The sequence below is a fragment of the Pygoscelis adeliae genome, unplaced genomic scaffold (assembly GCF_000699105.1).
Source record: "Pygoscelis adeliae isolate BGI_AS28 unplaced genomic scaffold, ASM69910v1 Scaffold286, whole genome shotgun sequence".
Lineage (NCBI taxonomy): Eukaryota > Metazoa > Chordata > Aves > Sphenisciformes > Spheniscidae > Pygoscelis > Pygoscelis adeliae.
The window spans coordinates 1,697,446-1,723,805 of record NW_008825076.1 but is presented as its reverse complement, the minus strand read 5'-3'; the positions used below and the strand labels follow the sequence as shown (position 1 = coordinate 1,723,805).

At 36.6% G+C, this 26,360-nt stretch overlaps 1 protein-coding gene across 1 annotated transcript in view; it reads right to left on the bottom strand.

Annotated features, from left to right (window-relative positions):
• Positions 1–198: 198 nt before the first annotated feature.
• The window catches only part of ARFGEF2 (ADP-ribosylation factor guanine nucleotide-exchange factor 2 (brefeldin A-inhibited)), a gene marked incomplete at its 5' end in the record, with an annotated part of 33,556 nt that continues 7,394 nt past the window's right edge, over positions 199–26,360 (bottom strand). Inside the window, 27 exons of the mRNA XM_009326734.1 lie at positions 199–3,864; positions 5,500–5,617; positions 6,703–6,841; positions 7,238–7,406; positions 9,045–9,175; positions 9,429–9,543; positions 9,788–9,842; positions 9,927–10,065; positions 10,850–10,985; positions 11,445–11,574; positions 11,669–11,799; positions 12,625–12,785; positions 13,947–14,119; positions 14,284–14,435; positions 15,058–15,227; positions 15,312–15,352; positions 16,676–16,775; positions 17,723–17,870; positions 19,057–19,215; positions 19,601–19,729; positions 19,916–20,067; positions 22,152–22,323; positions 22,415–22,499; positions 23,417–23,622; positions 24,213–24,324; positions 25,097–25,298; positions 25,795–25,903. Of these exons, the coding sequence (XP_009325009.1) occupies positions 3,688–3,864; positions 5,500–5,617; positions 6,703–6,841; positions 7,238–7,406; positions 9,045–9,175; positions 9,429–9,543; positions 9,788–9,842; positions 9,927–10,065; positions 10,850–10,985; positions 11,445–11,574; positions 11,669–11,799; positions 12,625–12,785; positions 13,947–14,119; positions 14,284–14,435; positions 15,058–15,227; positions 15,312–15,352; positions 16,676–16,775; positions 17,723–17,870; positions 19,057–19,215; positions 19,601–19,729; positions 19,916–20,067; positions 22,152–22,323; positions 22,415–22,499; positions 23,417–23,622; positions 24,213–24,324; positions 25,097–25,298; positions 25,795–25,903 (3,711 nt within the window). The remainder of the gene's footprint in view (positions 3,865–5,499; positions 5,618–6,702; positions 6,842–7,237; positions 7,407–9,044; positions 9,176–9,428; positions 9,544–9,787; positions 9,843–9,926; positions 10,066–10,849; positions 10,986–11,444; positions 11,575–11,668; positions 11,800–12,624; positions 12,786–13,946; positions 14,120–14,283; positions 14,436–15,057; positions 15,228–15,311; positions 15,353–16,675; positions 16,776–17,722; positions 17,871–19,056; positions 19,216–19,600; positions 19,730–19,915; positions 20,068–22,151; positions 22,324–22,414; positions 22,500–23,416; positions 23,623–24,212; positions 24,325–25,096; positions 25,299–25,794; positions 25,904–26,360) is intronic.

The window sequence follows — 26,360 nt, the reverse complement described above, 5'->3', positions numbered from 1 at the left end:
TTTATCCTAAAAAAAAAAGGGGGGGGGGGGACATTCTGACTGAGAAAAGAGTTAGGAGTGGAGTGTTTAAAAAAACAAAACCGAAGAACAACCTAAAAAAGTGAAAGCCCCGTAGTTACCATCGGTGTTATTCAGCGTGAGAACGTGAGCCGGCGGGGGTGCACAAGCTGCTTAGTGAACTGCGTGAAAAAAACAAGCAACACTTCTTAAAACTTTATTGATTTACCACTTGATTAAAGCATGGAATATTATAACAGTATTATACATAGTATTTTCATGTAGAAAACTTTACATAGTTTTTCATATATAATTTTGGTATTCTCTCAAAAATGTATACATCCATTGGGCAAGGAATGCTCCTCTTTAAATTACTGATATTAAATGCACTTAATATGGAGACCTTCAAAAAAACTTAGTCATTTTAAATATGTGAAAACATACATTTTACACAGAAATAACATTAAAGGTGCTGAACAAACTGAATTTACATATTAAAGGGAGCTGCACTTTTGACAAAGCTTAGTTCTACTTCAGACTAGAAGTTACACATTTTTAATCTTTCTTATTCTTACTAATAAGACTGAGCTAAACTTTGGGGGGGTGTTTCCTTGTATTAGTGGAAGTTGTTGTAGATTGTTCTGTTTACAACTTGGAAAGTGAGATACAAGACACAGACAACAAACTGTAAAAATAATCTTTTCTTGTACTGTAAGATTTATAGAATCAACGTGAAAGGGAGTTTTTAGGGTTTTCCTCATTGGCATCCTCCCCCTGCCTACCTATTTCCTAGAGGGTTCCAAAATAAGAAGTAATAACAAATATCATGCAGTCTCCATATTTATACCATTATAGGTAAATCAGTTTATAGTTTAATTTGTTGCATAACACTACTTTAAAAGTCTAAGAGGTTACTTTTTATTACTGCATGTATTGCACAGATGTCTCGATCTCTGCCAGGATATGCTGGCACAGACCCCTGTTCTCGTTCATAGTTCCACTAAAACGAATAAAACCACCGCAGGCAGATAAAGTCTATGTCAGCAGAGCCAGGACAAGATCGGACCAGCAGTGACTACTGCAGGAGTTTTGGCTCAGCATTTTTAGCTTCATTAAGATATCTATGGGTTATGATCTTTCTGACTGTCTAAGGGAAACCAAACAGCTGATGCGAATACAACCGTTTCAGGTACTACACTTAACGTACCATTCTTATTGCTTTAACACGTACAATCAGTTACAGAAAATGGACAGGATTAAGGCTGTTAAATCCAATTGCATTCCAGTCCCCCTTCTCCTTCACGCACTACAGAGTCTAGGATGTTTTGATGTCACATACCTAATTTCAGCAGTTTATAAATGGTATAAATACAATAAAAGCTTTACTCAGGTAAAACAGTCTCGGAACTAAGGCTGAAGGAAAGGATTGATTAAAGGCCCTTATTCTATATGCAGAGATAGTACAAATGTTGCACGTTACGGTGAAGAAAGCCCACAATGCAACTGTAAAGTAATTTAAGATCTGAAAATTAAAAGACTTGTTTCAAGACATGAGTTGTAAGGCTTTCAAAACTAAAATACAGAAAAAAGCATGCAACTTTAAAGTTTGTGTTTTGATAGGAGATATAGGTATACATTCAGTGAGGCAGTGACACATTCAAAATCTGAAAAATAAAGTTTCAAATATTTTCTTTAGGACTATCTAGGACTGGAAGAAAAGGAATAGCCTATTCTTACAGGTTTAAATAGAGTTAAAATAAATACTTCATTTTTACTGTAATTGATGAAGTGACATTACCAGGGAATGAGCAACTATACTAAATGCAACACAAAAGGACATTTCAAATGCAGCAAGTTAAACATCAGCATTCTTATTTTTCAGGCTTTTCCTATTGTAAAATATAGCAATATATTCCCTTCTACTAAATATTATAGATTTAATCTGATGGGCATTGAAAAGTTAAAGAGCCACAACCACCATTTATTTTTCTTTGGTTAAAAATAAAAATTAAAAATAAAAATGTGAAAGCCTTATCACTACTATTGACTGCAAAACCATTCCCAAACAATGCTTATATGGAAGCCGGTTTACTGAAGAGCACCATATGAACCCTTTGGAAATAGCTCACAAAAAAAAAAAGGAAAGAAAGAATCCCAGCAAGCTCTGAATGGAATATCCCAAGAAAACCTCAACTATGGCCACCCTACCAGGAAACTCAACTTAAAAAGCAAAATAACAGGTTAAACACTTAATACCATTCAAGTAGGTTGCTGGGTTTTGTTTGTTTGTTTTTAAATACTGTTATATTTTAGGTTTGGCTAATATGGATAGCACAGCAGTTACATAACACCTTGGTTTACATTATTTTAGGAAGTGGAACCTTTCCTCCCATCCTGCCATACTCTTCCAGTTAGGGAAGTCTTAAAACTTGAAATTAAAATTAGTTCAAAAGGACAGACCTCAGCCCTGCAGTACTTCAACTGTAACAGGTATTCTATCATGGGAACAGTTGGCACAGAAAACTGATGTGTTTTGAAGAAAGAAAGAAAGATCTCCAGGGCAAGCAAAGCTGTAGTGTTACGTCACGTTTGCTTCACAGATACCTTCAAAGCATAGAAATGTATTGGTAACTCTTAGAGTACGTGAATGAACTTAAGTTTAATTTTGCTAGAGCAGTTTCGTGGGAATTCAATTTTCTTTTAGATCACATCAGGAACTAGTAGTTCAGAACAAAAGTCATTTGCACAAAAAGATGAATCAGAATTTGCAGATCTGCAGTAAAAAGAGACAGAACCTGGTATGTATTGAGGACAGGACTTCCTGCGCTAAACAGACACAATTGCTACTAAATACATTATAGTCAAGGGTGAAAAAGGGTGGTTTTATTTGTTCCAAAACTTGTTTTTAATATTGCTGTATATGCTCTGTCCATGATCTGGCAATGTATGAAAGTAAATGGAAAGTTTAAAAGTAGTTTGGTTTTTTTTAAATGCCTTTAACTCAAGACTAACAAGCTCAATAGTAGATGCTATTGTGTGCTCCTGATGTAAAACCTTCCATAAAAACAAAAATAAGTCTCAGAAGACGAAGCACTGATGTTAAAAAAAGTTTTTAAAATGACTTGCTAAACAGGAGGAAACCCCTTTCCCCAAATACCCTACAGGCTGTCCACTTCAAAAACCGTAGCACGTTGCCTGGTCTAGTCATGTACACACAAAGAAAAACCCAGAATGATGGTGGGTGGTCATTAGCCACTGCAATATAGTTTATTATGAACACATGTGCTAACATCACAAGGCTATACAACTATATTCATTATTTCCAAGGGGCATAATTTCTATTGAGGAATCCAGCTGATTTATCGGATTTAGCTGGGATGCAAGACTGAACAATTGATAAAAGACTAGAGGAGACAGACTTGATCATAAGGATGACTAGTATTGAAACAAAGAGACTTTACATCTACTGTATTAACTCTGTAAGCAATAATTTAAATAAAACTGCTGATAGTTTTGTAGGATGGACAGAACAGGATTTTTTTTCCTCCTCCCCAAATGCCATTGTGGTAAGAGTAACTTAACTTGCTGCTGTGTTGATACACCAGGGTCCCATTTTTTCCCCCATTCACTTCAATCCATCTCTCGAACACAGCTTTATGTACACGCAGAAGTAACCAACCCTACTTAGGGCTACCAGGAAGGTAAGTTCATCCCAGTTGTCCGTATCTGCTCCTCTGTTACGCAGATTTTGAACACAACGCCTATACGCAGGAAGAACTTCCGTAGCACTGCTCGAAGCTCAGGAATCAGGTCAAATTGCATGATTTCACACAAGTATGGATAATATGTTGAAGCATGTGCCCTAAACTATCAAAGAAGATACGGAAAAAGAATGTTAATCTCTATTACTATAAGAAAGCGCAGAGTTTTTCCACGTTCATGGGTACGCCAACTTGTTAAACCACAAGGTCTCACCCAATCAAAGGCCGCCCTGGATTAGGGCCATCAAGCCTGGTGTCTGTTTTCTGCAGCAGCCTTAGCAGATGCCCGCAGGAAGCCATGCACATTGCGTGCAGTTGGCATTACTTCTCTAAAATAGAGTCAGACTATTTTGTGGCTCAGGGATTTCTCAGGCTAGAGGTGGTATCAGGGACTACTTGTAGAAACACCCCCCTCTCATGTGAATTTGTCCAGTTGCTTCTCCAGCCTCTTTAAAATATCATCCATAGTACATAACAACGCCTTCCACAGCTGAACCGGTGTGTGAAGAAGTATCTCCATTATGTGTTTGTTTAATGTCTGTTGCCCCCCCCCCCCCCCCCCTCCAGTGCCTTTCCATCTCCAAAACTCTCATTCACCATCTCTTCCAGTATAAAAATCATCAGTCCTTTCCCTCTCTTCGTGCTAATAATGACCTTATGCACCTCTCATTTTTATTTCTTTTCCAGGTAAGAGATAACTGAGTAGAAGTCTAACCTGCATACAGTTCCACATATGGAAGCCAGTCTATATCCCTTACTCCTGTTACACTCTCAACTCCATCACACCCCTTTCAATATGGGGGATCAGAACTGCAAACTATTCAAGATGCAAATCTGTCATCAATTTACACAAGAACAATGTTTTTTCCTCTATTCCTTTCCTAAAAGTGCTCAGTATTCATTACAGGGAAAGTTGATGGAACACTGTCACCACAGAACTTTTACAATAAAAAGATACTGGGATGGTGTACTACGGAAGGGCCAGCTTGCCATTTTATCTACAAGGAGTTAAGACTGTTCTCACAACACACCATAACCACAGGGACATCACTAAATTGCTGCTAAGTGGTGAAGCCAAGTCACCACTACTACCAATTTCTTAAAATATTGGTAAATTGCAATACAACATTCCAGACTACACAAGAGAGAAGTGAAATTACACACTTCGCAATACAGAAAAAAAACAACCCTACACCAGGAAAAAATAACATACTTTAAAACAAGATGAAGTTCAACAGTATTGGAAAGTTTAAAAAAAAAACCAAACATAAGCAACTTCCGGAAGTTTCTCTGCATGTCCTAATGTACTGAATATTTGCATTCACCTTTTCCTCAAAAGGGCCAAGATCCTGAAAATTATTTTTTGCTATCACTGTCAAGGAACCAGAACTCCAGTTTTACAGTATTGAAATTTAACTCTACCATTCTGTGCAGCTGTAATACAGCACAAGCCATTCCTGTATTGCACAGTCATTGTGCTTTTATATGAAAGCTCTGCAGTAATTCTATCAATATTTCTATAGAACTGTGAATTTCATGGATGCAGTCCGATTTTTACAATGTGGAATGCTTGCAAAAAATGGAGAAGTAACAACTGCTGTATTTCAAGGAGAGTACACGCTATATGAATAAGTGAACTAGCCACCTTGCAGTACAGACGATAATAAAGACTGAATTCAACAGAAGAAGAAATGAAAAAATATCTGAATGCGAACAGACATGACTTCCAGACTGTTCTTACCTTTTCATCACTGATTTTTAGTGTTTTCGTTAAAAGCAACAGCAGGAGATTGGTCCAAGCTTCTCTGTGGCTTTCTGAGTTCACGGTAATAAAATATGCCAGGGCTTCACTACATACACTAAAGAGATGACACAGTTCAGACAAACCATAGAGAAAACCCACAAAGTTTTTATAATATGCAGTGTTTGTCCTCTCATAGTGTATTTTGTTTTCGAGTAAGATGCATTTCCACAGGAAAGTTTTCAATCACATGCAACAACTTTAATTACACAAATTTGCCTCAATGATTTTTCTATTGCAGACTGAAATAGTTTTCAAGTTGTCAACAAACAACCATGGAGTCAGAGGTGGAAGAGTCTGATTTTCCTCATAAACATTCTGTAATTAACACGTTGTCACCTTCAGCTTGCAAACATTATTTCCTGATCCTTACATTGGGACAGCTTAGGCAACAGCAACATGAAAGACTTCTCCCTCCAAATCTACACTGCTTTATTAAAGATCTGCAGAGCTCAGCGTCACGGATTAAAGAGGGATTACTACTGTATTAATAAATTTTTGGTCCTTGTTGTAGACTGTCAACACATGGTACAAACTGTACCACTTACTATGGCTTTTTGGGGCACTATTTTAACTAAAGAGGGAACAGAATCTCCTCTCTTACACACCAAAAAGATTAATATATTCATAGACACTGACAAATCAGAATGCTACTGAAATCCACTGCATTAATACGAATACCAAGTTTAAGAGTTCTTTACATTTGATTAGAGATTAGTACTCTGAACTTTTATGTACCAACAACTCACTTTTCAAATAAAAGAGACCACAATACCTTTTTATATTTATTTAGCATAATTTTCTATGTTTACCTAAATTCCAGGTATACAGCAGCTTATACTGTATGTTTAGATTAGTGTATCCTATTACACCTCTGAATATCATTATATGCTCAGATGTGAAAAGTATTCATACACCACCACTTTTGTAAACAAAAGCTTATGTCAGGCAAGAAGGTGCTTCATTTATTCCAAGTAGATTGCTTCCTTATTGCTAAATTAACTTTTAATAAAGAGTGGTCACATCTCTCTCTCTGTATACTCTGCACACTCTGCTCAGCAAGTTAAAACAGAGCATCTGTATCCAGGGAGGCATCACACTGGCTGAAAACAGAACGCACCAGAACCAAGCCGATACTCTTACCTAAGCAGTCGTCGTTGTATAGCATCCCACGAGTCTCGGCGGTTTTCATCCACATACATTCGAAAGAGTATTCTCAAGCAACAAGCCAAGCTGCTGGTCTCTTGTTTTAAGAGATTGGGTTTTGATTTACCCTTGAACCCTAGAAATCAGTTACACATAGGGAGAGAGGGAACATTCACATTTGTAGTTACTACCCAAGAGGTAAAGTTTATCAACAATACCTCCGCTAGTGAACAGTAATGATTTCTTGTCCGGATAATATTTCCTCCTCCTTGATTTTGACTGAGACCTAATCTATTTATAAAGATATTTAACTACAGTAGTACCAACTGCATAGCTCTACTTTAATCAAAAAAGCAGATAATTTAGCAAACAGAATTATTCTCAAGTCATCAGGAAGGAGACAAGTAATAAAAGCATGCAACACTGTCAGATTAACTGTAGAGATTATTGCAATGGCATACTTTTGTATCTCGACAGCTAAAGCTATAAAAGCAGCTCAGTATTTTTATCAAACTAGAAATAAAAGCCTCACCTGCTCTCCATAACACAGTTCGCTGTTCATAATTTGAATTAAAGGCTTTTGAAAATGAATGAGACTCTTGCAGACAATCTAGTAACTTAAAGAGGTGATGTGAAGACATATATTTATACATTCCTTGGTCTTCTGTGTCAATGTGGATATCTGCATCCAATGCGTCTCGCTAAAGGTGAGGGGGGAGAGAGGGCAGAGTGTCAATAACATTCTTTATATATAAGCTTAAAAGACTTTGATACTTCACAGACCATATACCACTAATTCCAGATTCCATGTTTAGGTACAAGTGAAATATTAGTGCAAATATTAGTGCAAATATTAGTGCAAATATTAGTGCAAATATTAGTGCAAATATTAGTGCAAATATTAGTGCAAATATTAGTGCAAATATTAGTGCAAATATTAGTGCAAATATTAGTGCAAATATTAGTGCAAATATTAGTGCAAATATTAGTGCAAATATTAGTGCAAATATTAGTGCAAATATTAGTGCAAATATTAGTGCAAATATTAGTGCAAATATTAGTGCAAATATTAGTGCAAATATTAGTGCAAATATTAGTGCAAATATTAGTGCAAATATTAGTGCAAATATTAGTGCAAATATTAGTGCAAATATTAGTGCAAATATTAGTGCAAATATTAGTGCAAATATTAGTGCAAATATTAGTGCAAATATTAGTGCAAATATTAGTGCAAATATTAGTGCAAATATTAGTGCAAATATTAGTGCAAATATTAGTGCAAATATTAGTGCAAATATTAGTGCAAATATTAGTGCAAATATTAGTGCAAAGATGTGGTGCTCAGGGACATGGTTTAGTGGTGGACTTGGCAGTGTCAGGTTAACGGTTGGACTCAATGATCTTAAAGGTCTTTTCCAACCAAAATGATTCTATGATTCTTTTCAGTAGGATATTTTCAAAGATAGAAGTTATGACCTATCCTAGTTACTGATAAGGAGGAAAAAAAAAAAAAATCAAGAACAAGGGAAGAACCTCCCTTATCAAGGCATAAAAAAGTCATAGCAATACAATATAGAACATTTCCTCTCCCCTAGGAGCTGACTGAGTAGGTCTCCTGAATTCTGAAAAGCATGAAAATGAACCACAAAATAGTGCAAGTTTAAATGTTGCATAGTGTAGAACCTCCCCATCTTTAGCTAATGTCAAGTTTCATTAAAATTGGTCAATGGTTTTATCTAACTTCATTAGAAATTTAACTATACTATCCCCAAAACACTACCTGAATGCACTAGCCCAAACTTCTAGCCTAGGGCTTTATTAACATAACCAAGCAAGAGCTATCTTGCACTATTGCCTAGAACCAGAACTTTCAGGGACGAGGATCTCTGAGGCAGGTAATGAGTTAAATCTTGACCATTAACCTTGCTAAAGTTCAACTTCAGCATTTCCTCCTGTGTAAACACCTAGAGACTCTGCAAAGCCTCAACTGTGGCTAAATGAAGACACTCAGGCTAAACAACAGAAAAGAATGCTTTCCCCCAAAACAAAAACCATTCTTGATGAGTATATATTTATTATAAAAACAATGATAATATATTATATTGATAATAAAAATAGTGGTAATATAATTATAATAATGCAACAGGCAGACTGCCAGGAAACACTGGAGGCTGTAAAAAAAAGTCACAGCTTAAGAGTAATGACAGACACATTCAGGGTAGTGCTGAGAGTTAGAAAAAGGAAGGGACTATATACTCTGTTTTGTAAACACACTTCAGAGCATTGGATAGTCTTTGTACTTTACTGCCACAACAAGGTGTAAATAAGTCTGATGGTACCTGAGCTGCAGCCATGTGCTCAGCATCTTCCTTCTTGCTTGTGGCTGGATAGAACACTATGTTATCAATGGTCTGTATCAATTCCAGCTGTACCACACACTTTATAAGGAGGCCAGCAAATAGTTTCTGGTCTAATGAAATGGAACACAAGTTTCAGAAGCAAACTTATGACAATTCACTTATAACAGGCTAGCAAAACACTACATTACCATTAGCCTTTTGATATTTAGTGATGCTGTGAATTATCTTATACAGAGAAAAATTTCTCCGCAACACAAGTTGTATCCCAAGTTTAAGTGCCCCAAAACTTTTGCTACAGAACTACAGAAGTGGACTAGGAGCGGCTATAAAAGTTCATTTAATAAACTTGCATGTTTTCCTTACTTGTATAAGGACCACCTTTCCAGCTCTCATCCGTTGGATTTGAAAATTGACTTTGTCCTCTTTCTGAAGCGTTTTTATCCATGCTGCTTAAAGACTGGCGATCTAGGTCTAAATCCTAGAAGAGAACGCAGAACAATTCTAGCAATCCAAAACACTACCTACCAACCAGCTACCAGTTTCCAGATGACATCACTAATCTTAGATTGAAAGGCTTCCTGCATCCATTCTTTATATCTTATTTTACAATGACATCAAATACAAGCTAATGTCAATTCCAGTATTTGTTGTCAAGTGTATTTACTACACTAACCTAACACACAACCCTTCAAGTTAGTTTGTTGCACTGAATTAACTCTTACCAAGTGTTTTTCAGCTGAATCTTCTTCCATTCCTGCAGGCCTCCATGTCAGCAAGCTTCACAAAGTAAAAAAAAAAAAAAGGTAAATATTGTTGCTCTGGAATCAGGTATTAGTTTGAGAATTAAATTTATGAACTTACACATGAGGAATAGTAGTTTTGAAGATTTCTAGCATACAATTGCATGTCTGGCCCCAGACTTCAGGGCTGAATTTCTGTCCATTTAGTATTACCAGGTTTTCTAGGCAGTTTGTACCTGATCGAGCCAACTGCTCATTATCTGTGAAAGAATTGTTCCGTATTTATCAACGTCTACAATATCAATGAAAAATTAAGCATTCTCTATTACTGCTCCATTAAACATTTTTACCAATATTGTGAAATGCATGGTATCTTAGCTCAAAGCCTACTTGTAAAGCGTATTACAATAATACCAAGCTTAGGAACCTACTGAATAAAAAAAATAGTGTTTAAAAATAGACTTCATGAGATTGAAATCCAAACAGGGAAGACAAAAGACAGGAGAGAAGCAGAAAGGAAAGCATACAGTGAGACAAAGGAAGGAAAAGCACCAACTAGAAACTTATGATTTCCTGCAAGGTAGTCCCCCCACATTCCATGCTAGCAATATTCAGGATTTCAGGCATAAGAGTTGCGGCCTAGAAGTAAACACATTCTTTAGAAAGTCGTATCTAAAAGTACTAGATGGTTGAGAGAAGGTGCGGGGAGGAAAAAAAGCAGAATGCATACATGTAGGTATCTGTACATAAATGAGGTATTTTATCCATGCAGCCAACTGGAGAAAGGTTATTGACAGAAGATTAACACAACTCTTTAAAAGCTTTTGCTCTGTCACAACAGCATCATAAACATGCTAACAGAAGAGCTGCCTAACTGATTAAATAGAATGATGCTCAAATATTTAAGATACTGCATCCATCTATTATAAAACATATTTTCCTAATGGTAGTTTTTAATTCTTCCAAAATTCTTAAACTTTCCCCTTCTTAAGTAATGAGCATTTAAAAAATACATTAATCAAAAGATACAAGTAAATAAGCTACCTTGTTTTACACACCAGTGTAACTGTGCAAGTATGTCAGGAAGAAGAATCTCATTTAAAGCTTCATAAAATTGCGTAAATACATCACAGATTGCATAAAGTGCATGGTTGCATGTAGTGGTCATCCATTCAGATTTCTATGAGGAAAAAATGAAAAGTCTTTGTTTCTATGTGGGTTCTTCTATGATGATAGCACTTGGCTTATGCATGGCTATTCAACAAAGGACATGGCCTCTGAGGAGAGGAGCAGAGTTTAGACAAAACTAAAAAGTCTCACTACTGCAGATGTCTAGTGAGAAGCATTTAGTTGGCCACATGAATACAGTTCAGAAAACTATACAAGTTCACAACAAACTGAATATTCTCCTTGAAAATATCCAGACAGAACAGACAGATAGGTCACTGGATACTATGACAAGTTTCACACATACCACAGAATACAGCAGAATACAACAACGCATCATTACATCTGGGGCAGTATGGGGTGGAAATACACTGACAAGACAAACAATACAAACTGCTGCCTTGATTGTTTGAGTTCTTAAAAACCAACCCTAACATTTGGTTGTTTTGGGGGGTTTTTGGGGGGGGTTTACCTCTGTTTGTTGTTCAGGGAGTTTCATATTATCAAAAATCCGAAACACAATTCTGAACAGATCTTGCCACCAGTGCTTTTCAAAGGTATGGCCATAACTCTTCATTATTTCAAACATCACTGTTAAGCCTCTGTAAACAAACCCAAACAAATAAAGGAAAAGATGTTAAAATGTGTACCTGTGATCTCTTCACTAACTGAATTAAAAAAAAAAAGCTTTATTACCTTGTTCTAACATCTAATTTGCAACGATTAATGATACAAGAAAGTTCAAATAAAATGGGAAACCATCCTCTGACCCATACTCTGTCCCCAGGAGCAACATTCATGTCATCACTCGTGTATTCTCTTAATACCTTGGAGATAGGCAGGGAAAAAAAGATGGAAAAAAAAAAATCTCAGAATTCTTTAATCCTGACAGATTTAGATACTACTAGTGGCACAGACAGACTTGAAAAGTTAGCTTAGTTTCTACCGTAACACTCAAATCCTGTAAAATATAGGTATAAATGAGACACATCTCTTTGTGAAAACACTGGGAAAAAAATACAGGAAATTAATACTTAAATCCATTTTACTTAAGTCCTGTAAAGCCTTAAGGCTTTACAAGTTGCAGAGGTTTGGACTTTAGGAAGCAAGTTTAACAGTGACAGGCAACAATTATATAGATTTCCTTATTACCTATCTAAATTTGGCATAAACCAGTTCTACACTTTTCTGGCATATTGGATACAGCATGCACATCTTGCAATGGTAACATGCAACTGCAATCTAACTCCAGGCTCTTTTCAGCAAAGTGATTATTATATTAAGTATTCACACAATAGACTGATGTAGAAAAATATGCATGTTAGTAACCAATTTAACTAGACATAATGAGGGTGACAGAACAGGAAGTATTGTTTTCCAGGTCATCCTAACACTATTAAAAAAAGGACTATTTCATTCAGTTATTTCCAATTTGGACTGATCCAATTTAAAATTTTTTTAATTAGTCCTAGTTTACTGCTTATGTAATACCAAAATTACTCCTAATTCTGAATAAGCTTTTAATATAAACACTTGCTGCTGGGAGACTTAAGTTTGAGTCTGAAAGCTCTTTCTTAGTTACAAGATTAGTCTCAGTTTAACAGTAGAAGATAATGTAAGAAAACACAAGGATAAAAATTAAAAGAAAATACCTGTGGTCTTTCTGAAACGTATTTTGCACAATACCGAATAAGTCTAATAGCTTCCATGCTGGTGTCCGGAAATGCAACATTACAGGCAAACTCAGAAAGACACTTTACTGCATCCTGAAATGAGTCAATTGCTGCTGGAAAGTGCTGTTGAAAAATATTTGCTGTGAAGAACAAACAAATACACTTTTTAAAATTTACTGATACTGAAATTTATAGATAAACTGGCATTGATCTACAGACATCAGCCATGGTATACCACTACCAAATGGACAAACATGAAAGGACCAGATCTTCTAGATTAAATATGGTTCTCTGTCTTCCCTTGGATTCTTCCCCATCCCACCCCACCACCCAAATTTGTCAGCATCACATTTTCTCAGGTTGGATAATTACCAATTTTATAATCTAGGATTATTTCATTCATAATCTGTATTATTTCATAGCTTCTTATATGGTTGTTTCCTCCCACAGCATATGCAACCCAAAGCTCTTAAAATATTTTGAGAAGTAATAGGAGTAAAGCCTGATGTTAGCTTCCCTGCAGTGAATGAAGTTACCTACATTTACCTAAATTATCTAAGCCTGTAATTATTCATATTCTGTAGCAAGAGAGGAAAAAAGAGTTAGATTTCAGACTTAAGGGACAGACTAAATACAAAACAAATCCAACGTGTACAAGCTTTTGAACAAACTACAACTCCCAAGATCTATGCAATTCAAGTTAGCAAAAACCCATTTTGTTACTATTTGCATTTATTAATACTGTCCATAGCTCTTTTTCCCCATGCTATTTAATAGGAAGAGGGTAGTTTCAGGACATTTAAGAAAGCTACGATCAATAGTGAAGGTCCATTTCAAGAATATTTGGGTTGGTTGTCTTCCTTTGAAAGTGGCAGCAGTATATTGTTCAAATATACTTTTAGAGCAGGTAGGCTTTATGAACTAAACTCTACAAGCAGTCACATATCAGCGTCACAAGCTTTATGATCCCCACCATACAATACTGAATCAGCATGGAAGTTTGCGATATGTGTTCCTTAATCCAAAACAACTTATTGCGACAGATGGGGCAACATACATACTTATTGAATCTACTCCAAACTTCCAAAGTTCTATAGCAGGATATCTATATCTAGTTTTTCCTGTCCACAGCAATCAGGAGACTTAACAGGTAAGACCTGGCTGCAGAGTTTAAAAAGTCTGCCTGCAAGATCTTGTGTTTATTTACCTGGAAATGTAAGTCTTATTCAGATGGGCCTTTTAAACCAGAATCACAGCAGCTAAGCTAATTTGGGTACTCACATCTGTCAAGCATTACTTACTAACTATGTGTGCTGTAGTTTGAAAGGCCAGCTCCACAATATTCCCGTCATGGTCTGACGCTGCTTGATGAAAGACTGCAAAGATATTCTTCCAGCCTGAACGAATATTACCAGCTTGAGAGTTTACCATCTGAGCAATACAGCGTATTACCATGTCCCGAATAGTTGGAGATCTAAAACAAAAAAAAAAAGGAAATTAAGACTTTCACAAGTGGCACAATTTTACACTGGCACAAAATAACTGTGCCACTTCCATTTACACGACAGTCTAACCCACACCAAGTAACATCTTTAAGTAAGACTAAAGCAAGCTAACAGAAATTGCAGTGCATCACACCTGTTTTTCTTCATAATATGCTCGAAAGGCCTTAGGAAGTCTTTCTGGAAGCGGAAGTTGGCCAACTCTCCCTTCTCAAGAAATTTCATTGACAGCTGCCTTAATGAGTCTACTGCAAAGATGGCAACATCTTCATTAGGATTACATCCAACCTAGAAGAAAAGCATATTTTCAAACACTTACCAGCTAACACATTACTTATATGAGTAACACTCATCATTCAAGTTTCATGTCAGTCCACTAAAAATCACTAGTACGTTCTAGCTTTCAGATATTTAGAAGATAGGGGGTTACTTTCGGAGAGGGCTTTCTCAGTCATTTGATCCAACTAAACAGATCTATGGCTTTCGTATGCAACAAGTGCAGAGCTATAATAGCCAGCTAGACACTAAAAAAAAAAGAATCTGAGGTTAAAAAAACCCACCCAAACATGGTCCAGTTTCTTAAGGAAAATAAATTTGTTGTTCCAGGATCATCTGTATATATTTTAGAGAAAAACTAACTTGGCATTTGATCAGAAAGATAAGACAATGGCATAAAGAAAAATTACAAATACAAAAGCATGTAATGAAGTGATTAAAGATCATTCCCATAAACATTTCCGTTTCTATTTATATACTTCAGATTTTTAAATAGGTGTTTCCTTTAGATGCCTTTAATTGATCTTATTTTTAAAAATATCACAGCCTACACCACTAAGAACATAAAAGAAAAAAGCTGATTAAAGAAGTCTTGCTATTCATGTATGTTCTGTAACTTGATTTTAAGAAGTACCTTATTGAAGTGATCTCCAATCACATGCCAAATCCTTGACCACTGCAGCCTAATGCGATTCATGTTGTAATACGATATCTCCACTATCTTCTGCAGGCTGAACATGCGTGGATGGTGTGGGGAAGCCAGCTCATCCATGGAAACAGCACACAGCCATCGCACAAAGTCAACTGAACATGAAAACACACTACTGTAAGTTCAGGATGTTACATTGCAAGAGTTCCTGTAACCCACCAAATGGTCAGCGTACATACCTATTGCATTTCCATCCAGCCTGGTTGATCCTGTAAATATCCTAAGGAACAAATAAATGAGTTGCAGTTTTAGCTGTGCATCCACAAGAGTCAATCACATCTTAGTGCCGTAGGCAAGTGTCAGCACATCTCCTGGAGGTACTTTACAGTCCTCCATGCCATGAACTCTGCAACTGTTTTATTCTGACTCCTTGGCAACAGTTCATGTCCTTCTCCTAGTCTAAACATTCTCTTCCCTGCTGCAAGTCATAGTCTACTATGCTCCTTTCCCACTGCAGGAAACAGGCACAGGCTCACATTTTTATCTGGGGCAAGTAGTGCTGGAACACTCATTTGGGTGACAGCACGTTAAACTTCATAGGGTGATTAAAAAGACATTAAGAAAGCTTTGCTGCAAGACTTTACTGCATGCCAGCCACCTGCTTGATCTTTACACAGTTCAAGAATACTCTAAGTTGTGGCCGTCAAAACAAATGACAAAAAGACTATGGATGCACCATTGTCCTTTCTTCCCCTTCAGTTGTTCAGAGTCTTGACAGGACTTCAGACCACTGGTTGTGGTTCATACAGAACACTGATAAGTGGAGAATGTTCCCAAATCTTTTAGACTTTGATATGATAATAGCCACGTTTATGTTACAATAAATACCACAAGTCTGAATGTATGATTCTACAGGCTTGCCCAATAGTCTGAATAATTATAAAAAAGTCCCCTTCCAACACATGGCTTATGATAGAAGCATCTCTTCAGACAACACTTTAGAAGGACAGATGAGGAAGATAATGATTTGGACAAGAATGCCAGTGACTAATGAATAAAAAGCTGACGAACAGCAACTAAAGAAATGCTGAAATACTAGAGTTCACAAGACCAAAGAAAATTGTATGATTTAATAGACCAAGGGCATTTATTAATTTTGGATACCTGTCCTGTTCAGGCTAAATCAATGAAAAAGAGAAAAGAAACCCAAATACACAGAATACACACACACAAGTTAGAGACAATTATCAGACAGATTTGTAAAACAAAAATAGCCAAGTACTGTAATACCAACCTAATTCTGGTCTTCACTGGCTTACTCCAAAGAGAAGGCGTAAAAACACATGCATACACACAGTACCCCTTCTCACAATGCACTACATTAGTTATACCGCTATTTAATGACAGTCTTTCTTTTGCAAATATTACATGCCTAAAGAGATACACTTATTGGGTCCAGAGAAAGCATCTAAGTATCAGCATCTTTCTCACAAGAGAAACAGGCTTCAAGAACAAAAGTACCTGTCAGAGTCTGCAAATAAAGTGAGGATGGTCAGGAACTTCAACTCACATTTTCCCCAGAAAGAGATTATATTCTCAGTACCTGTCTACTGCTACCACTACACTCTGTGAACTGGTCTCTCCCACGGACTCTTGAATGCTCGCCATATGCCGTTTATCAGCTCCACTTCCAATGAGGTTACCTGCAATAAAAAGCCATTAAAACCCGGTATTTAGCATCATGAAATTGTGACTTTATATTAACCCTAACTTTATACAAGTAGACAAAGACAAGTGACTACTGCTTCCAATTAGCTTGTAATTTACATGGAGCAGATGGTGCCTTTGCCAGATCTGTGCCAGATTATTACAAAATCAAACATCCAGTTCAAGTATGTTTTTTTCCCCCCTTAGGACACTGTTTTGACCCTCACGTTTATTAAGTTAAGATGATGTAACGCTGTTAATAAAAGCTGGAAATGATAAAACATTATTTAAAAATATTAACTCTAAGTCAGATACAAGTAGTTAATGCTGGGCACAGTTCTGTTATATTCAGCATTATCGTCGTGTACACCATCAACTCCAGAGTATTTTCAAATTAAAAGGTTTCCCTGATGGTTTTCCAAAGATTAAGGCAACTTGCCTTGTCCCTCTCTAATTTACAGCTTAAAATCTAAGGTTTGTTTCCTGCACATAATGTAGGAACAATAGGAACTGGAACAGCAAGCCCAACATGCAGAGATAAGAAATTCCTTTGGAAAACCAATTATCCATCATTGAAACATCCATTAGTTCCTAAAGATAAATGGCTTATGTTTTTACTATTAAAAACAGAGCGTAAAAACAAAGAACTGATAATATTGGTAACAAAACCATGACTTAGTAAGTATGGCAAAAGTTTTGACAACATGTTCCAGCAAATAAATCTGGAAGAGTTCTGTTGAATAGCTTAACCCAATTATGAAGTTAGAACATATTCAGTAATTACTAATACATCTTGAAATATACGGTTCAATTTTTTTAAGTTTCATTAATCCAATATATCTTCCTCTGGAAGCAAGTAAATATATTTTAATATCTTACAACATTGAGCTTTCTTAGCCATCATATTTCACTTATATGTGAAGTCCAAAATTATTAATCTTACCTAATCCCAGGCCCATAAACTCTTCCCCTCCAGATGCATAGCCTTTAATGCTTCCTTCCCTTTCACGCCCAGAGCCAGATAAATACCGAGTTTTCACTCCAGTTCCTATAAGTTGTGCTAGTTCCAGCTGGCTAATACATTTCAAGATCTAAAACCAAAAGATATTTAAAAATTGTGTTTCTGGACACCATTATCTTTTAATTCCTAACATATATTTATATTTAATATTTGTAACCTTCCCAGGTTCTCTAACCCTTAAAACAACTTTGACAATGGTAACGGTTTTGATGTAGCTGAAACATTACCAATACAACCGGAAATAAAGTTGAGTGATTCATTCAAGATCACCAGCTGCCACGAATCATTCCAATATGAGAAAAAATAAACAGTACCCAAAAACCTAACTTGGATCTCTAACTACTAGAGGAAACCTTTTTATTACTTCTCACAGCATCAACCTTCAAAACTATAAACAACTTGAGTTGATCTTCTAGAGAGTTCATTGTCCCAGAGATGAAAAGACTGAATTATTGCAGCTACCACTTTGAGTAGTGATGTTCCAACATAGACAGTGAAAATGCCAAAATTGTGCCTTGCCATCAGCACAAAATTGACACTCTCTTCTTTCTTACTCCCCCACTGCAACATCCTTTGGACTGGCACAAGCATTTGTGAGGGTATAGCTGTAAGCCAGGTCCAAGTAATTTGTCAGCTAGAGAACCTTTTGGCTCATATTATCACGTAGCTAAAGACTATTGCCAGAGTCTGCAAAGGGACAGCACAGATTTAGATCTGATTAAAGAGCTCCCGGAAAATATGCTTTAAGAAAATACATATGATCCCGATAGCCCTAATTTTTCATGTGATCATGGTATAAGTGTTGCCAAACACTGCACAGACAAGTCTGGACCTGTGAACTAGAGTATTTTTGTTTACATGAACAAGAATGCAATGGTTTCTGTGCAGAATTCCCTGAAATCAAATGAGATCTTAATATGGTTTTAATTCCATATCAAAAGCACCTACAAAAATTACAATATTGGTCACACAGTGTCTATAGGGTCTGCCAAAAAAATGCAGTGCATTATTTTATATATATACATACACAAACATATATAAAATAATGCAGTGCATTATTTTATATATATACATACACAAACATATATAAAAAACCACCAACAAAATAATGCACTTGCATCCACATTTTAAACAGGTTTCTGACACATGCTGGCAGCTAATGCAGTTACTAAAGACTGAAAGTAGTAGAAGAACAAAATCCTGCAAGTTTTCAGAGGACAACGCAGTTGCACTATTTAAACTAATCAAGTTTTTACCTCATGCCAAGAGTTCCCAAGATAGTTGCCATCTGTGTGAGTGACAGTAATAAGTGTCTTAATGGTATCTATGTTCTTCTGTTTCATTTCTGTAATACTGGAACTGGCAGTCAATAAGGAAAAACGAGCAAGGGCCTGTACATAAGCATCTCGTTCAAGCTACAAGACAGAGAAACAAGCATCTTAATCAAGTCCCTTGAAGAGCTACAGAAAGCTACTTGTCCAGCATGCCTACACAATTTGTCTTCTATGTATAATTGACACTATTAGAGCACTTTCCAGCTGAAGGAGAGCTGGAAGTTTGCAAGTTAGTGAACGCTCTTATTAGAGGACTCAGCAATAAAAGTAAAACGGAGTTGAAGAAAAGCTTGACAATATCAAGATCTTAAAACAAACTAAAATGAGATGGTGATATTTTATTTTACCATTTCAAGAAAGTAGATGAGACGCTTCATTTTCTATGCATAAGTTGTTTGTAATTCTTCATCTCCCTCCCAGAGCCTACACTGCCCTTAGCAAGCCCCATGCTAAGTCTTATACAAACCTGCATTCCAAAGATACAGGCTATTCTAATTGCACATCGTATTCCTTCCAAACAAAGGGATGCAACTTCTGTGTCATCACAGTTCTGCAAGCCAACACTGTAAGCTGCCAGCAGTGGAGTCCATACAAGCTAAAAAAGGGAAGAAGCTAAGTTCAGAAGTCTATTAGGATTTTAGCCCAAAACACTAGGTAACTGAAACCAAATATATGCAAGGAGTCTATCCGTTGCATTACCTAACTCTTCAGAGTAATTTTCCACTTTTTTCCATGCTTAAAACTCTTAGCAATGAAGAGACAAGGAGAACTTCACACTCACTTTGAACATGGGTCTGACATGATCCAGATGAGTGGCGCTAGTAAAAGAAGCCTTTGCATGGCTTACGGCCTCCATGAGGGCTTTAGCTGTTTTAGCCATTTGTTCCATCTCCAAGTTGTACAACAACCTCCGCTGCTTCTCATTAGCTACGCCTAAGGGGAACACGACACAGTTGCACTGGTTTCTTTTTTATAAGAGCATATTCCATGTCTTCGCGTTGAGCGTCACAAAATGTTAAATAAAAGGTACTGCAAATGAAATCTAAAGATAAAAGCCTTCCAGAATGTTAGAATTCAGGAGGCTGTCATAGTTTGCAAGCAGGGAACTCCAGCACTAAAACCCACCCCCCAACTTAAGACTTTATTCTATACAAAATAACTAATTCAACCCTTTATTATATGCTACATATTATGACCTAATCATTGGAAGTCAGAGAGGCATACTCTGTTAAGTCACTCTGCCTGTAAAAATGGACGGAAAATCCTTCATCTTCTTAGGCTGACATCCTCAAAACAAAACTAGCCCTCACCAGCTTGACAAATAAATTAATAACTTAGTGTTTCTTTATCCTTATACTAAAGGTTGCACTTCAATTTTCAAGCAAGTTAATTTCGTTCCTATTTTGACCCAGGAAACCTGCAAGCAGCACAGAAAACACTGAAAAAAACACTATGCTGAAGATTCAGAATTCACTAATTTAAATTAATACCAGCTATTCTGAGTAAAAGCAGAGTACAGCTGGGGATAATGGATTCTAGTGTACACTACACACAGAAGTCCTCATTTGGTCTAGATGAGGATAGGTGACTACAGATCATGACAAACTTTCTGATCTCTCTTTTTCAAACATTATCACAAGGACTGTGGCACTTACCAGCCTCTGAACTATGACATGCTACTGACAGGGAGACAAAAAAAGCCAACCCAAAACAAAACCCCACCTGTTGTCTAGCACATAAAAACAAGAAGTTAACTCAAAGTGCCACCTTCACTTATTCTACCATTTTCTCCTCACACTTCTATTTAAAAAAAAAAAAAAAAAAAAAACACCCCCCCAAAAAACCCCCAAACCAAATCAAGTTTCTAGTGCCTCTCTGCAATGGTGCCAGATACACTTAAACAGCTATGTTTCCATCACAGAAGTAGCAGTATTAAAGTAACAACTGAGCCAGTTTCATTCCAAATATCTATATTAGCCATTCTAGATGTAATTTATGTATTGCAGAGATGTTATCAAAAAAAGAGATCTGAACTCCACTATGCCATCCTGAAAGTTACTGCAATAGTTCAGGAGCACTGTGGTCTTTCCAGTTTCTAGTTCCTTCTTACTTGGTTTACTACACTTGGTTGTAATTGCGTATTCTTTTGTCTCTTTCATTGCAATCTTCTTTCCTTCTATTTCTCTGACATCCTCAAAACAAAACTAGCCCTCACCAGCTTGACAAATAAATTAATAACTTAGTGTTTCTTTATCCTTATACTAAAGGTTGCACTTCAATTTTCAAGCAAGTTAATTTCGTTCCTATTTTGACCCAGGAAACCTGCAAGCAGCACAGAAAACACTGAAAAAAACACTATGCTGAAGATTCAGAATTCACTAATTTAAATTAATACCAGCTATTCTGAGTAAAAGCAGAGTACAGCTGGGGATAATGGATTCTAGTGTACACTACACACAGAAGTCCTCATTTGGTCTAGATGAGGATAGGTGACTACAGATCATGACAAACTTTCTGATCTCTCTTTTTCAAACATTATCACAAGGACTGTGGCACTTACCAGCCTCTGAACTATGACATGCTACTGACAGGGAGACAAAAAAAGCCAACCCAAAACAAAACCCCACCTGTTGTCTAGCACATAAAAACAAGAAGTTAACTCAAAGTGCCACCTTCACTTATTCTACCATTTTCTCCTCACACTTCTATTTAAAAAAAAAAAACAACAAAAAACACACCACCACAAAAAACCCCCAAACCAAATCAAGTTTCTAGTGCCTCTCTGCAATGGTGCCAGATACACTTAAACAGCTATGTTTCCATCACAGAAGTAGCAGTATTAAAGTAACAACTGAGCCAGTTTCATTCCAAATATCTATATTAGCCATTCTAGATGTAATTTATGTATTGCAGAGATGTTATCAAAAAAAGAGATCTGAACTCCACTATGCCATCCTGAAAGTTACTGCAATAGTTCAGGAGCACTGTGGTCTTTCCAGTTTCTAGTTCCTTCTTACTTGGTTTACTACACTTGGTTGTAATTGCGTATTCTTTTGTCTCTTTCATTGCAATCTTCTTTCCTTCTATTTCTTCATAGATTGTGGATAAATACTCTACTGGCAGATCTTTACTGTCATTGATTCCTCGATTCATTTTAATGTATTGCTCCTTTGTCATTTTATTTTTTACCTGTAAAAAAGAATGGAAGTTGGATGTCAGATTTTGAATGCAAGTTCCAGGGAAATATGAACTTGTAGAAGTTTGTTTTTTTAATTTCTACCTGTGGACTGTGCAAGTCTGTGGTCAGCATTATAATAGAGTACGCTAAAACATAGGCAGTGTCAGCACTAGCAAATAGTGTTTGCCTAAGAGAGGAAAAAAAACAAAACAGGTTTTTAGAGCCCTAATTCCTCAATCCATTAGCTCTATTTCTACATGCAAGAAAAATACCCAGCAACCAAAGAGCTAACAGAGCCTAAAATTAGTCTTTAGAAACACATGAAGCCCCAGGTGTTTTAAAATGCAAATAAAAAGGGAAAAAAAAAATATAAAGGCATCTTCTTCATAGTGTTGAAAACTAGCTATGACTGGAATTTTCAAGTACATTCCCAAAAGATTATACATTATCCTTCTTTGGATAATCCTACAAAAGCTAAAGAACAGCTTATTTTTGACTCCCAGGGTTTCATAAAGAATTATACAAAACCAGTCCAGTGATGCACCAACTGGACTAAGGAATGGGAACCAATTAAGCCTGGACATGTAGCTAAACTTCAATGCTAGTTTATTACATTAGAAACAATAGCAACACTGCCTACTTGGTGTCAACTAACGTATGTACATTTTGTTCAATGTCTAATGGGCAAGCAAAAACATGTGTAACATCTTATTAGCTATTTTTGCCATGTATTTTTAATTTTAGCAGTTGCTACTGCTTATTACTGTTGTTTACACTTGACTGATCTACATTTGTTTAAAAACAGAACAGCTAAGACAGAGACAATTTAACATACTTAAGGCTTCCCTCTTCCAATAATTCCTTCTACCAAGTATTTGGGATTTAATGAAATGCCAACATCAGTATACTTTCGATCCAAAGTTTCCGTTTTGCCTAGCTGCTGAAGACGTTCAGCACCAATATCAGGAACAAGATCTACTCCTCACTCAAGCCTGTAGATGTTCCTGACCTGATACATGAGTGTGAGTTGCACCTGGCCCCTAAGGGCCACAAACAATACAGCCGTTCTTCAGGTACTTATCCAATACAAAGGTTTTGAATTACCGTTGGTTGCATTCAATATATCTAGCAGCAAACTTCTCCATTAATCTGTCAATCTTCTGGGCTTCACCTGGCAGACGAAAACCTTCCAGAAATATACGCAGAGCAGAGACAAAGTCTTTTCCACAGAAATCAAGCTGGTCTACATAGGCATACATCACTTCCTTGTTAAACTTGTTGCTTTCCCCAAGGAAATCCCCTACTTGAGTCTAAAAACACAAGAGACAGTTACTACTGTGTAATCCAACTGCCAGCTTTGCAAGAAAGTTTATAGTACAAGAATTGCACAGCTGTCAGTTTTGTAAGACTGATACGCTTCACTGAGCAGGCAGAGCAACCGTTAGAGGGATGACAAGAAACCAGTGTCATTAGAAATGCCTTTAATCTGCATATTCTTGCTTCCCTCACTTCCCAAGGCAAGATCTGCATTACTGTAGAGCCAAGGAAAGCTGAACTGTGCCCAGTTTCACATACAGTAGAGAATGCTTTGCCACCGCAGTACATCATAGTCCTTTACTGGCAAGATACCGCTAATGCAGATACAGATAAAATGCATGTTCCCATTCATGGGGAATCCCTTCAGCATTTTATTGGGAACACAGCTACTTTACTAAAAAGCCTGGGACAGCAAGTAAATAGAAAGTGGCATTGGTATTAAGTACCTTCATTAGAACCCTTACACTTTCAGTTATCTATTAATGAAATATGAACTAAAGAGAGTGCATACAGACATCAGAAGACGGGGGAGAAGATGATAGGGGCAAGAGTATTAATTATCTTATGTTGCATGTAGTCTTACAGAACAGAGGCGTTCTTCTTGGTGCAAAAACTGTGCAATGTCCTCTGCTGTAATGCCAAGCATTCCCTGCTCCTGTAGATATTGTATTCCTCTCTTTGGTTTTTTATTGAACCTATTCAGTCAAAAACATGGGGAAATTGAGACATACAATTGAAAAATATGACAGCTATAAAATTTTAGTTTTACAGAGCCATTCTAAACCAAAGATTCTGTGCTGTAGCTCTGTCTTTTTTTCCCCTTAGAACAAAGTCAACGAATATGCAACAAATGTATTAACTACATCACACCATAGGCTACATCCCATAAGGTACATTCAGTTGCCGATAAGCTTAAAAGTTATTGCTGGAAAACTCACTTAAAAACTGACCCTTTTGAAATATTAAAAATTAGAGAATTTCCAGGAAATGTTAAAAATGTTGCCGTTCAAGATCTTTCTATAGCATTTACAGACATAAAGATCTCCAAATTAATGAAAGAAGTAATTTTTAGCTGGACAATGATTTAATTCTCCAAACTCTATTTCAATAAAAGACAACAAATGGTGTAAGAGCTGTAAGACAACATTCAGCCTACCTGCTCAAATCAATTTCTCCATAGGTATACACACACTTTCCTCTCTTGTGTGGCTGAACCAGCACAAAGGAAAGCTGTGAAACCACCCTCTACTCCACCCAAGATTTTACTGAATTCCTTTTCACTACAATAGCCTCCAGCGTTAGCTTTTGACAACAGCAGGCAAGAGTCTTCAGCATTAGGATCAATTTGTAAATGTCCCTACAGGTATGACTGTGTAAGGCCATAAGAAACAATATGGTTGTACACATAGGTTTGTTTTTTTTTTTTTTTACTAGTGAACTTTTATTTCCCTGTCATACTGGACTTACAGTTCTATCCCATGTTCAATTATTTCCTTTTGTTGCTTGATGACTTCAAATTGCTCAGGATCATCTGGGACAGCAGTCTGGGTACCAACACTTCCAACTCCTGATGACACAGTGGAGTCCAAGGAACTGACACTACTTCGTCTCCCTCCACTCTCAAGGCATTTACCTTCAGCCATTTCCTGTTCAGATGGTTTATATGAACCTGTTTATAAACAGGGTGAGACTTAAGTTATCCTGTTCAGTCAAAAGCTTATAGTTATAAAACTTTTTAGTAGAAATTCATTACTCAATATTCTTATTTTACCACGTATACTTTTTGGCAGTCTATACTACATGAAGATACTATATTGATGCAATTCTAAAATAATCCAACAAAAGGCAGAAGAGCAGCCGCAGCTATGGAGACATTCTTGCACTTCAACTTAGTAACTACAAGATTTGTCACGTCTTGATCTACGTAAGCCAGCTTTTATAGTGTAGACAATGGCCTGGCTAAAGCTCTTCTTATTTGAACCAGACACTTGGAGAGTTGGTTACTGCAACAGCATTAACAATTGTTTCTAAAATACTTCATTCATATGAACAAATAGTTATGTAAAAACATAGCATCCACACTTCTGAATAGCTTCTAAACACTGAATAAACACAAGGACAAACTTATTAAACAAATTAGTCTCTCCATAAGGAAACAATCTTACCCAAGCTAGCCTGATGATTGGGGTTCACATAGAGGTCTTTGCTCCATTCTACCATACATTTTAAAATAGAAACCAAACATTCAAGTCCTTTTTTCCTCAGGCTTAGTTCCTAAAAAACCAAACAAAAAACCCAATAAAAAAAGACACCAAAACCCCAAACCAATATATGTATATCCACAAGTTTTTAGAAGGCATTACATCACACCATTCACATCTTAAAGTTCATCAGTTAGGGGGAAATCTATCGGTTATACAAAGTTTCTGCTCCTTGACTATTTAGGTTGGATACATCCAGGCCAAAAGTAACCATAACCAGACTGACACCAGAACACATTCCAGCTGCTTTAAGCAGATGGTCTATTGACAACTGATGAGTACAACCAAGGGGCAATATACACCAAATCCTAAATGCAGCCCCTTTGTTATATGAATGATTGTGACCATCCAGAAGCCTCTATAGTGTCAGATCTCTCCATAAGCAAGACAAGTGTCTCGCTATCTTAGCTGTACAGTAAACTGTTCTATTCAAAATCTGAAACAAAGATCTCCTGGTTTTTACTTCCATG